General features: G+C 37.0%; 1 protein-coding gene across 1 annotated transcript in view; it reads right to left on the bottom strand.

The window, feature by feature from the left end:
- hpse2 (heparanase 2) overlaps positions 1-13,367 on the bottom strand; it is a 64,093-nt gene extending 50,726 nt beyond the window's left edge. The window contains exons 1-3 of the mRNA XM_004077148.5: positions 12,951-13,367; positions 11,429-11,583; positions 8,823-8,984 (exon numbers count right to left, since the gene is read on the bottom strand). Of these exons, the coding sequence (XP_004077196.1) occupies positions 8,823-8,984; positions 11,429-11,583; positions 12,951-13,225 (592 nt within the window). The 5' untranslated portion in view covers positions 13,226-13,367. The remainder of the gene's footprint in view (positions 1-8,822; positions 8,985-11,428; positions 11,584-12,950) is intronic.
- Position 13,368: the final 1 nt, after the last annotated feature.

The raw sequence follows: 13,368 nt of genomic DNA, 5'->3' as shown, positions 1-13,368 counted from the left end.
TCATTAAGGGCTAGTACCTTCTGCGAAGAAAAGGAATTCTACTTTAATTCCCACATTTATTGTCTCACAGTTTTTCCACAGAACTGTTCCAATTAGAACCCCAACCTACTGCAGAGACAGAATCCTTTTAGGTCAAAACTAATGAGGTGCATACACAACTAAATCTAGACAATCAAAACAAACACTATTTGGTTCTTAACTTTTTATTGATTTAGCTAAATTCCAACAGAATAGTTTGGAAAAAAACAAACTAACAAAACACCTACTTTTTTCCATCTCTTCAGAGTCTAGAATAACATTTTTCAAGTCTAAGGTAGATCTGGTAGCTCTGCTGTTGCTCAAAGAAGAGCTGAAGAGATGTCAAACAAATCACAATTCAATTCCTCAATAACATTTTTGGTAATGCTCGTTTACATGTCGCTGAAAAGTTTATGAATTATTAGGTTTTTGGACCTTGTCCTATTCGTGCAATTTTAACACAGAACCTTTTGGCAAAGCGCGGAACATCTGCGTGAGTTGTAAGTAAGAAGCTCAGGTATTAAAGACTGATTTACTCCCACAGATGTTGTTTTAAGCCATCAACTGATTATGCACGTTAAACATTCTTGCCACATGACACTGTGTGAATGACATCAGACTATAAAACAAAGAAAGTAGAGAGGCTAAACAATGATGTCAGGCTGCAAAGCATGTGCTTCATCACAAAACAAACCTTTATCACATTTTTTAAATAATATTTGTCAGTTTTATATATCTTACAATAAACACGTAAAAGGCCTGGAATGATTCCAAGATGAATTTTGTTTCAATACTGGATTTGTACTGTTCAATTGTCCGTCTTCTGCTCTCACTTTCATTATTCTTCTATTTTTGATAAAAAGTCTAAATGCATTCCCATACTGTAATATTATGTGTGACGCTGTGTTGCATTGCTGATACATTTCTATTGTTTTTCACAGAAAGAATGGGTGTTTACGCTTTAACTGTAACTTATTTAACTACAGTATGTGGAAATCAGCATAACTTTGAAGTCTACTTTCATATAATGAAAGAGAAATATTTTTAAAAAATATGGCATCTACTAAAGTTATCTGTGTTGAACCCTCATAATCAGTGTTCCCAGATTGGGCGATTTTCCACCCAATTGTATAGATATATAGATCTTTATTTGTCATTGTCAAACGTACAATGAAATTAAAAGTGCTTTCTGGTCAGTGCAACATTCATACCTACTAAAAATAATAAAACATACATAAAAATACATAAAAAGCGCTTCAATATGTGTTAAGATTGTTAAAAACCAGAGAAATCATTATAATAAAAATAATTAATATGAAGAAAGCTCCAAAAATTATCATAATTTATAAGAAAAGATCCAGGTTTAATGTTTCCTGGCCGTGTTCAACATGTTTAGTTGGATAAAAACTATTCTGCAATCTCTGCTTGACCTGTAGCGTTTGCCTAAAGGCAACAGGTCAAACAGGAAGTGTCCAGGGTGTGAATCATCTCTGATGATTTTCTTTGCTCTTTTGAGTAAGCGGGAGCTATGGGGGAGAGGGCAGCCAACAATCTTTTGGGCGATGTTGATGACCCACTGGAGAGGCTTCCTTTGAGCCGCTGTACAGCTGCTGAACCAAGTGCTTATTCTGTGTGTTAATACACTTTCTATGGTGGCATGGTAAAAGGTCAACAGCAGTCTTTGTGTGATGATATTTCTCCTGAGGAACCTGAGGAAATACAGTTTCTGCTGAACTTTTTTCAGCAGCTCACTGGTGTTCGTTCTCCAGGTCAGGCTCTCCTCCATGTGGACTCACAGGAAGCAGAAGTCTGCCGCCTGGATCCACGCAGTCTCCGCTGATGAAGAGTGGCAGTATGCCCGTCTTCTTCTGCCTGTAGTCATTAGGTGGTTATATTGGGCAGCTCTGAATTTGCGGACAAAAATTACTTTGGGCGGGTTGACAAAATTGTGGTTCTAATTCCTCGTTAAAATACTTTTCAACCATAGACGTGCGGTCAGGAGAGGCACATGAGACATACCAAACACGTCATTGTCCTTGCCATCATGAGCAACTACTAATGAAGTAAATGTGTGTCCACTAACCTGTCCATAAATGCAATTTACAAATATCAATTGAAACCTTATTTTCGCTAAAGACTGTATTTTGCATATTTCTTGTTCAGTTAGAGCGAAGGCTGCGAGGTGCAGCACCACATGGTGCGCGGCCTTACAGCAGATCTTGCAATTCTATCTAAACTCAGTTAAATTTGTGCCTTTAGTTTACTCAGCGTTACTCAATGTAATGCTTTATTATTTTCTAATACATAGTTGATATTTGGAATTGCATGTCCTCACTTTCCTTTTAATAGTTAATATATTTCACGTATGTCTAACGTTAATTTAGTGTTCAGATCTGACAGAAAGCTGCACCGAAAAGACATGAAATGAGGAAAACGTCGGTGCCTTTACCAAAAAAGAAACAATAAATCATTTGTTTATGAATGCATTAATGTTTTTTTTTTTGTTTTTTTTTTGGGGGGGGGGGATTTTTACTGTTGGTGTTGCAAAATTAGGAAAGGAGTAATCTCAGGTGACATTTGATTTGCTTTTGATTGTTTTGTGTAAAAACATTAAATTCACAATAACAGGTTTTTAAAATCCAGCAGCTCTTTAATACGTTTCAGAGGGACTTCACTTAAATTCACAAAAAGTAGGAAATGCAGGGGGAAAAATCCCCTTTTGATCGTTATAATAAGTTACTAATAAGATTGTTTTTTTTTCCCTGAATGTTAAAGAAAAAATGGAGGGGGGGGGTGTACATAAACTCATGTTTGATCTGCTGTGGTTGTTATTGAAGCTCAATGGGAGTCCACTATTTTATGTTTTGCTCTGACTAGCAGCAAAATTGCAGATATAATATTAAAATATGTTTTTTCAAAATGGAAAGTAATAAATAGAGGATGATTAATTATTGATAATTACATCTAAATAATTAACTTTTTATTTGTTTTACATTACTTTTGGGCTGGAAAACCGTGACTATCTGGCAACACTGAAACAATGTTTCATAAAATTCAATTAAACTTCAGTTTTTATATCTGCAATATTCATTATGTTTTTTATTGTGATGGTAAATTGAATTTGATAAACAGAAATATTGTCAAAAGCTAATGTCAGAACTTCCTCAACTAGTTAAGTTGTATGAGTTTTAAGAATAATATTTTTCTATGTTAAACATATTTCAGTTTTGTAGAAATATTGATTAAAAAAATTATTTTTTAGTGTAGGCCTACTATTGGACCAAATTTGAAAAATTCCTTTGTTTTAAGGCATTAAATTCCATTATATAAGAGCCAAAGAGGCACTGAAATCATGCAGTTTTATTAAACTGAAATACGCAGCAACATCCCATGATGCATTTCTGGCAACAAGGCAAAGCTCTAATAGTATTCAGCTGCAGGATGGAGGACGGAGGTGCAACACCTCTGTACTGGTTTTTGCTTAAGTAACTAAAGCTGTAATTTTTCTGTTGTTGTTATTATTTGTTATTAATACATTTAAATTTTCACTTTCATAAAAAGACACTTTTTTCCGTCTTCTAAAAAAACATTCTCGAGTCCATTCAGAGTATTTTTTTTCAGATGTTACCTATAAGAAAAACATATTATAATTTTTAAGTCCTTTTCTTTTTTGTGGTTTACACATTTAGACATTTCAAAGATGGCAAAACAATTCTTATCTTTCATAAATAACTCATGAAACCACAATGATATTAGCTGAATTAATTCTTCTTTAGGCTTGTTTTAATAGAAGGCTTCAGTTCATGACTTATGTCTTATTTTAAGAGTTACAAAGGCAAAAGGAAAGGCAATAAAAACCGCTGTGGCAGCCTGTGTGCCAAGGTTGCTCTGGCTGTAATAAAGAAATTGCAGGTATCACAGCTTGTAAACACATTTTTAGCAGCTGAGAATTCTTCAAATTTAGCCTGTAGGATTTGCACGCTATAGACTTTTCTGTGATATTCTGAGCTGTTTAATATACATGGACTCGTAAAGCTATTTACCTAGATTTTCAATTAAGTTTGGGTCAGAAAAGCGTGACAGGTTAGTAAAATGTGGTGCAGTAAACGGAATTAAATTAAGGCTACTGAACCGTCAGCAGATGCCATATGTTATTGAGGTGGGAGCCTGACAGAGTTTACATTTGATTAAGCTGAACAGTTTGCATATGTAAAATGTTTTTTTGTCTTTTTTTTAAACACAAAATACATTTCTACCCAGATTTTCAATTTTGGTTAAAATAATATGATGGTTTTGCTAAATGCAGTGCAGTAAACACAACTAAATTAAGAAAACTGCAGAGGTGACAAATATTCTAAGAACGCACAATTTCCTGCTGGCACCGTGTTCTCGTGGTTCAATTCAATTCAGTTTTATTTATATAGCCCCATATTACAACAATATTTGCCTTAATGGGCTTCAGATCAGTAATTGTATAAGAACATGAAATCAGTCATAAAATACAATATTGCTAAACTAAGCTAAACTGGGCATCCCTGCCCTTAGACCCTCCTTCTTGGTAAGGAAAGTGATTTCCTGTGGTCATTTGGTCCAGTTGTTTCACTCCAAGCACGCACTCAGAGCGACGTGGAGCTCAGTCCGATCGGAACTGAACCGTGAAAGAGAACCGCAGGAATCGCACAGAGACCTTAAGGTGCATTTAACCAAGAGGGGTGGGGCCCGAGGCCATGCAGGAACCAATGGGAGGAGGACCACTGTCAAGTAGCCCCACCTCCCAAGATGAACCCCCCCAGATTGAACCCCCCCAATCCCCCTAATGAGTTGTTATGTGAGAAAGGAGGACATTTTCAAGAGTGATCCTTTTTCTTGGTGACCAGAGTCATACTTAAGTCTTAAACGCAGAGACAAGACATTTATCAAATGAATATTTTCTTGTTAATATTGCAGCAAAGTACTAAAAATGACAAAAGTACAACAGTTTATATATGAGGCATACAACACGACTTAAACTTGCATCTAAAGACTTGGGACTTCACTTCAACTTGCAAAAATGACTTGTGAGCATCTAAGCCAAAGGGACCAACCTGATCACCAAAAGCTAATATTGTTATCCAGAGATTCAACATCTCTTTCCCATTTATATATATATAAGTCTATTAATATGTGGCAAAATCATCACCTGCATTTGCTGAATGTAAAACACACCAAACCAACTGGTGTTTGATATTTTTTCTCTCTTTTTCTTCCTTTGTGGCCACGTAACAAAAAAGTTATTGCTATCATGTGAAAAAAGAAAATGAAGATAAAAGTACATGAGAATATAAAGGTGGAGTTCTATTTATTCTTTAACGTGCAATATCAATAGCTTGGGATAAAAAGTCAGATAAGTTAATCAAAAGGAATGATCATTTCCCATTTTCCACAAAAGACAAAGCTAAAGTCCTATACATGCGTGACAGAACACATAGGACACCAATGGGATACGCTTTTCACAGGAAAAAACTAAACGAGTCTTTTGGAAGAAGAACAATTACGGACAAGAATAAGTATGGAGCGAATGAATCTAGATAGAAGAATACAGTCCTGAGTAGACACAAATGACACCGACCATGACCTTGTCTAAATTTGGGGTAATTTTTCAACTTAATTCCCCTGTTGGATTTGAGTGTGCATGTTAACAAATAGTGGCCCCATTACTGATAGCTCTAACAAGACAGGGTCAAAGGCCAGACAGTGGTGAGTGGAAAAGGATGGAAGAAGGCTGTCAAAGGCTGTTTGAACACCACCTGCGTTTATACACACACACATACACACGAGCACGCACTCACACACTCAAACTTGAAGACTGAATCTAATTGTTCCCAGACCATTTTCTAACAAATCTTCAGTACTTGTGTAACAAAGTTTCCTCCTTTCCTCCATCACAGAGATGACTCATTTTGCCAGAAATTCTGAAATATATTAAAAATACAAAAAATAAAAAACTGCTTTATTTTCGCGTTAAATCAATATTTTTATCTGATATTTTTAAATCAGCTTTAATTTGATTTTTAAAGTTCACTTTAGGATATTTAGCATTTTTGAAATTAACTACAGTTTCAGAAACTAACTCAAAAGAAAAAAAAGGGGGGGGGGATATATAAGTGTTAAATTTATCACCTGTAACTCATTTGAGCTTATTTTTCTTCACTATCAAAGAGACAGCTGGTGGGTCGTGCAGTTCAGTCAGGAGAGTAAGTAGTAGCCTTCATGACAGGAAGTAGCATGTTTTATGGGAAACATGGTTTTAATTTTAAAAAACATTAGCAGTAAAGCACATGTGTGAAACTAAGTCTACCTGTCAAAGCCAAGAGACAAAAACACAGACTTTATGCGTGAAGGAAACAGTGTGAAAATACATAAAAGAATATTAAATAAATACATTCAGCTGGGAGCTTTGCCTATTTTAATGAGGTACAAGGTAAAACTACTCAGTTCCCAAATTAAAAGTGTGAAAAGAGATTAAAATGAGACATTTTTTAACAAGGTTTAAGTTACTAATGATGATCATTACAGCTACCAATCAATTTGATTGATGCACGATGTTATATTGAATACAAATTACCTGAACAAAAACCCACCTCTGCAATAATCTAAAATATTTCACCGGAAATAGAAATAAAAGGGGCTGCAAACACTAATGTCACTGATTAGACTGACACTAAAAAAGAAGGACATCATTTCATACATGCATTAAAAAACACGCTAAATTAACTGAAGTAAATGTGTTCAAATTCCCTTTTTATTAATACCTTTGTTCTGACAGTTGATTAAAAAATACACTTAGAACGTGCAGCTAAAGTAGAAAAGAATGCTGCAACATAAAAAGCATCCAAATGCTTCAAACACATAAAATAGTATGAATATATATATATATATATATATATATATATATATATATATATATATATATATATATATATATACATATATATATATATATATATATATATATATATATATATATATATATATATATATATATATATATATATATATATATTAATTAGAGACAGGAAACAGAATTAACTCAGAGACTTTTAATTGACAAAAACAAAATCAAAGCTGAACTAAATACTGAAATAGAAAATTTGAGAAAAACTGAAAGTAAATTCGTCAGCAACTAAATTCATCATTATTTGAAGCCTCTAATACAAGAATGCAGATGAGTGCAAGTAAGAAGTTTAGTCATTTGTTGCCACCCTTATTCATATCATTTAGGTCTGTAAAACTTCTATAAGCAGAAAAATAAATTGCATCATCCAAAATTAACGTACAATGGTTCATGCAATTCATTTTTCACGCCAAGGAGATTTTATGATAGTATTTACATTTCTCATATTACACCTCCGACATGTTGTCTGTTCAAACACTAAAAATGAACATTTCAAAGGTATATTGTGCAATGCTTCTGCTAAATAGTTTCTTTTTTCCCCCCAGACATACGTTTTAGAACTTACTGTCGGAAAACACTGGGAGACAGAATGACAGGCTGGAAGGTGATGGAGCTTTCTAACAGACTTTGCAACTTTTGGAAATTAATGTGCAAAGGTAGAGGACACCTGACACGACCTCTTCCACGAGCCGGTCTAAATTCTTACTGTGTTTGTCTTCCGTGATAAATGCTACCTGGCCGTGTTTTGACTTTTGCACTTGAGACTATTTGAAAATAACCAACTGATGTATGCTGCTTGTATCTCCCTTTATCACTCAGGCGGCCACACACAGGTCACATTGTTTCGGGAAAGCGCACGATCTAACTGAATGAAAAATAACAAGGCGAGCCCACCAGTTCTGCTTGTAATGACCCAAAGCATGACTGATATATTCAACGGAGTTCACTTGGGCTCGATCTGGGTTCTTTGTTTGATGTAATTTATCACTGTCCATTCAAAACATTTGGCCAAATATTTTACATGCCCCTGCATCGACAGTGAACATGGGGTTTTGCGCATTACCCCTGTGTATCTAAACTTTTAACCACTGGAAGAACTTGTAAGTGTGATCCTGGCTTTCACTCAGATATATTAATATATTCTCTATGAATGAGTTGCCAGTTAGTACAGTCAATTCTGCTTCCAAAACCCTATTTTTTTCAAGATGCACAAGTCTTTGTTTTGGATTAAAAAACCTGCTTAAAATCACAACTCCACCACTGAATATTCACGATGCACAGGAATTAAGAAAAGTTGACTCAAAATCCATCCAAAGTTGATCTTATTCCAGTTTAAGTTCCCAGTGTATTCTTTAATCCTGTAATGCTTCATCATTTACATATTGGTCATTTGGTTAGATATCATTTGGAATAAAACTTGGGGAATATTACCACAAAGTATTACCGGTAAATAATTTACTGGCAATCCCATCAGCTTCACAACCCTATCTTTTATTTACGCCTCATTTATTTTCTTCTGCAGCTCTCCAGTTCCCATCCGAGTCGAGCACAATAACAGATATGAAATGCAGCCCACCCAAAATCAGAAACCAAGAGTTCCTTCTGCGGTCAGGCGGCGTTATATGTGATCACGCTGACAGCAAAAATCTTGGCACTCTGTTTACTAGCCGCTGCTGCTTTACCCTTCAATCCGTCCCCACATTCCTGCTCCACAAATTACATTTGTCATTCTGAAGCTGATGGTTTACACTGGCATGCCTTAAAACCTTGCGTGAGTGCAGGCGCATGAATGTGCATGACCCACCGGGTCCAGAAAACATGTCAGGATATGAGTGGGGGCCAAAGAGGCAGTTTGTGAGTGATCTCCTACCTGTTATTGTTATGTTACTGTAGATGTTGGACAGCTGCTCTTTCAGCAGGACGAGCTGCATGGACGCCGCTTTCTCCCTCTGCAGCTCCAACATTATGTCAGGATGGTTGGCAACTTTGCAGCCCTTCTGTTTGTCCAGGGCAATGTCACTGCGCACTATGTCTGCAAGTCAGCAAAAGAAATTCTGATGCTTAATCCATTTGCCTCAGATTCATCACTAAAATACATTTACAGTCATACCTCACATTTAATCTTAAATGTATTTTCAAAGTAAAGCCACATGTTGAAACCATTTGATCCCTTAAAAAACTCTCTACTCCTTCAAAATATATCCATTATTTAAAAGCACAAACAGGTATTTTCAGGTATCACAACTTTGACAATCTGCTTTTTTTGCATCAGTTTAAATAAGGCCTTATCACTGATTTTGTTACCCTCAATTAACTTACGATCATAAGGTGAAATTGTAGACAGGTGTGCTCTCTCGGCAGGTGTTTCTACACAAATGTGAGTAAATTAAGACCAAAATTTCCAAAATCTTGTTATATTAAAAACCGAGATCATGCTCATAGGCGCATCACGTTGCTCAAACATGGACGTATTTGTCAATTAAGAGCAACTGTGATTATTCTTTTGGAATATGCTGCAAAAACAAACACATCACACATATACTGTAATGTGAAAGCGGTGCGTCGCTTTAACCCTCCGGTCGTGTTCGCATTCAGCCCCCTACTTTAGTGTTCCCGGTCAAAATTGACCGGTCTGTTTTAACTGGTCTTAAATTAGCACACAAAAAAAATTTCACCACCAATTTTTTTATTAAACATTCTTTAGTTGAGAACAACATTTAAAAGTAGTGTCTAACGACAATTTGTAGATGTAAACATTAAATAACATCAGTGAAAATACAATTGGGCACTGAAAATGAACTACAAAATGAACATATAATACAAAAAATAAATGGAAAACCAAACACCAAACTCAACAGGGTGTGTGTGGGTATGTGTGTGTGTGTGTTTGTGTGTGTATTCATGCACATGAGTGGCATGTGACACTCAGGTCAGAGTGGGCCTTGCAAACATAAGCATTACATTTGCAGCATGTCAGGCTCGTTTTGATGTCTCTAGGGGCACAGAGGCCACAACGCTTCCTTTTCTGGCAACACTCCAGCTAAAATCAACAGACCTATGTAGGCTTGGAGGTCTACCAGGTCGATTTCTCTCCAGGTGTCCCCAAACACACGCTTCCCCTCCAGATTTGTCATCTCAAGTATAATTCCCTCAATGGACTCTGGTAAATAGAGTTGGAAGCTGGACTTGATGTCATCCACACGAGATGCTGCATAACGCGTTGGTCCTGGTGTCATCTTTATGATGTTTTCCACTCTCGCTCTACCTCCTCGGTCCTGGGGGGATGATGACCAGAGCAAGTGTCCACTTTTGGACTGAAATGTTTCCTCAGGTGCCTGTTCTTCAGGTGCCTTTCCCTCTCCATCTGTTGACTGGTCAGTCTCCTCAGAGTCTGGTTCAAAATCTGTGATGTCTTCCAATTCCGAGACATCCTCCTCTATCTCTGGTTCAATTTCAGTGCCCTCTTCATCATGCCCAAGAACCTGGACCAGAACCTCTTCCACAGAAAAACGCTTCAGTCGTCTACTCATTGTGCTCAGAGTAAAAGGAATGCAAGGCAAACATCGACCTATATATAGTATGGGGTTGTGTAAAAATGATACATTGATTAGTCTGGAAGGTGTGGTTCACGTGTGATAGGTACAGAAGCGTGGGGAAGAAATGGGTTCACATAAAAGACACCTGTCTAGTCTGTGTAAACATATGATACATTGATTAGTCTGGAAGGTGTGGTTCACGTGTGATAGGTACAGAAGCGTGGGGAAGAAATGGGTTCACATAAAAGACACCTGTCTAGTCTGTGTAAACATATGATACATTGATTAGTCTGGAAGGTGTGGTTCACGTGTGATAGGTACAGAAGCGTGGGAAAGAAATGGGTTCAAAAGACACCTGTCTAGTCTGTGTAAACATATGATACATTGTATCATTAGGAAGTTGGTTCACGTGAGAGGATCGGCACATAAGCAGAAAGACATGTGTACCCACAAAAGAAATTGTGTGTGTGTGTGTGTGTGGGTGTGTGTGTGTGTGTGTGTGTGTGTGTGAGAGTGTGTGTGTGTGTGTGTGTGTGTGTGTGAGAGTGTGTGAGTGAGCTGGGGCAGTGTGTATGGGGATGTTTTCTGTATGTTGAATGAATTTACTCTGGATACCCATTCATTTCCTATGACGGTCACTTTTGACCGGGAACACCACAGGTGTAACAAGGTTGATTAAAACACTCAAAATTGAATGAAATAGGTGATCATCACTTTTATATGTTCAAGTACACAGTGTGAAGGATATCATAAGGTCTTGAGGTAATCAGATGTAAAACATAATATTTATGAGTATTATAAGTTGTAAAACGGTCAGATTTGACCCGAACACGACAGGAGGGTTAAACAAGGACCCCAAAGAGGAGACGCCAGATCTTCCTCTGCGCGGCCGGCTGGAGGGACAGGGATCGAAAACCAGACACGTGTCGTGTGCGCTCACCGTCCTCGTAGTTCTTCAGATAATAATCCGGCCCCGGTCCTCGGAACTTGGCGAGGTTCTTCTGGTTGTTGAACTGCAGGAAGTCGGTTCTCTTTCCGCCAAAGCGAAGAAAAGCAGGCGACAGGCCGCGCGCCAAGGTGACGAGCCGCTTCGAGCTGTGGACGCGCGCAGCCGCAAAATAACAATGAGAAAATGTAAAAAAAATAAAATAAAAAAACCATGATGATAAATTAATGACTAATATTGTGATGTAAAATGAATAAATAGAAGTACATGTTTTTGTGTAAATGAGCCCGGATTCTAGTTTTTCAACTTGTTGTATATGTTTAGTTCAAAGTTTTTGCCTTTTACCAATTCTTATTCTTCATCTTATTATTATTGTATTTATAAAAAGTGACAAAACTCAAGATGTTATATGAAATAAAATAAAATTAGGCCCCTGACCTCACAGGGAAAAGAAAGCTCAACCCGCGCAATGGACCAACTTCAAGTCAAGATGCGTAACAAGCACTAATTTATAATTCACAAAGCAACATATTATGCTGTTAAAATTCAGGTGTCAGAAAACAATAAAACACGTTTTTTTTATTTCCTGGTTTTGTTTTGAAAGGGAGGTCTTCTAATAAAAAAAGAAAAGGTCATTACTGAAGAGACTTGAAGTGTAAAACTTTTCCAGGCGATTTATGTCTCGAAAAATCTGAAATTACAGAGAACAAGGTCCGACGCACCCTTTCACAATTTTTCATACAATGTCTACACACAGAAAGAGACGAATCACTCGTGAGCAGTGAAGTGGAATGCGTTTCAACCAAAGAGAATCTAATACATGATGTGTAATTGTTTTTGTCAGTGTTGTGACGTTCCTATAAACACCGAATTAAAGCCATTATGCCATGGTTTGGGGTATGAAAGCGTTGCGTCATGCTCTGGAAGGAGTCTGACACCAGACATCTGTTTAACTTTTTTTGCAGGAGGATATTACACAAAAGCAACCAAAATAACCTTTTTTAAATAAACCAAAAAAGAAGTTTAGAGGGGGTGCTGATAGGCCTACATCCTCTTTAATTCAATCTGAGTTATTATATATATATATATATATATATATATATATATATATATATATATATATATATATATATATATATATATATATATATATATATATATATATATATATATATATATCATTTTTTCAAGTTTAAATGTGATTGTAACATGGATAAAAACTCAGAATGTATCTTATATTTGTGAAACGGGCTGTGGAGTATGAGTATGTGCCCACACGGTAACAGAACAAGCCTAGTTTTGATAAATAATCTGTTTAAAGCTCCGTTGATAATGTGCACACATACAAGACAAATCAATCCTAAAGGGGTTTTAAGTGAGACTGAAATGCGCTGGAATCTCTGTGTGGCAGCTCATACAACGTGGCTGCATGCGTAATAGTTCGAAAAACTGATAAAACCTTTTTTAAAATATATCTTCATACACATTTATGGTAATAATGACGGCTCTTTGGTACCTCAGAAAGTCCAGCCAACCGTCTTTGATGATCGAAGGGTCCAGCTGTAACGAGAGGAAGTTGTCGTTGAGAACTCTGATCGGACTGCGGGTGTTGACATCCAGAAGAATCAGCGTTCTTCCCAAGAAGCCCGGTCGCTTCCCACCAGCCGCAGGTCTCTGATACGCAGAGGAGGAAGAGTACGAGGAAGAAGGCACAATCTGCAGCAACAGAATGGTCAAAGATGCCATCCACTGGGAGGACAAGGGGGATACGCACTGTGAGGATTTGGGCATCTTCTCGAATTGGAGAGACGTAGGGGGATCGGTATGCGTAATGAGGATGGAGGGGTGGAAGAAAAAATAAAATGCTGCCTCAAAGCTCGATGGCGGTTCTTTACTTCAATCTCATCGATCTGGGTCTGTCTTCCTGTCTAGCT

This window comes from Oryzias latipes, chromosome 15 (genome assembly GCF_053564925.1).
Source record: "Oryzias latipes strain Hd-rR chromosome 15, Olatipes_Hd-rR_3.1".
In the NCBI taxonomy this organism is placed as follows: domain Eukaryota; kingdom Metazoa; phylum Chordata; class Actinopteri; order Beloniformes; family Adrianichthyidae; genus Oryzias; species Oryzias latipes.
Note: the sequence above shows the minus strand (reverse complement) of the source record. Positions and strands in the feature narration are given on the sequence as shown.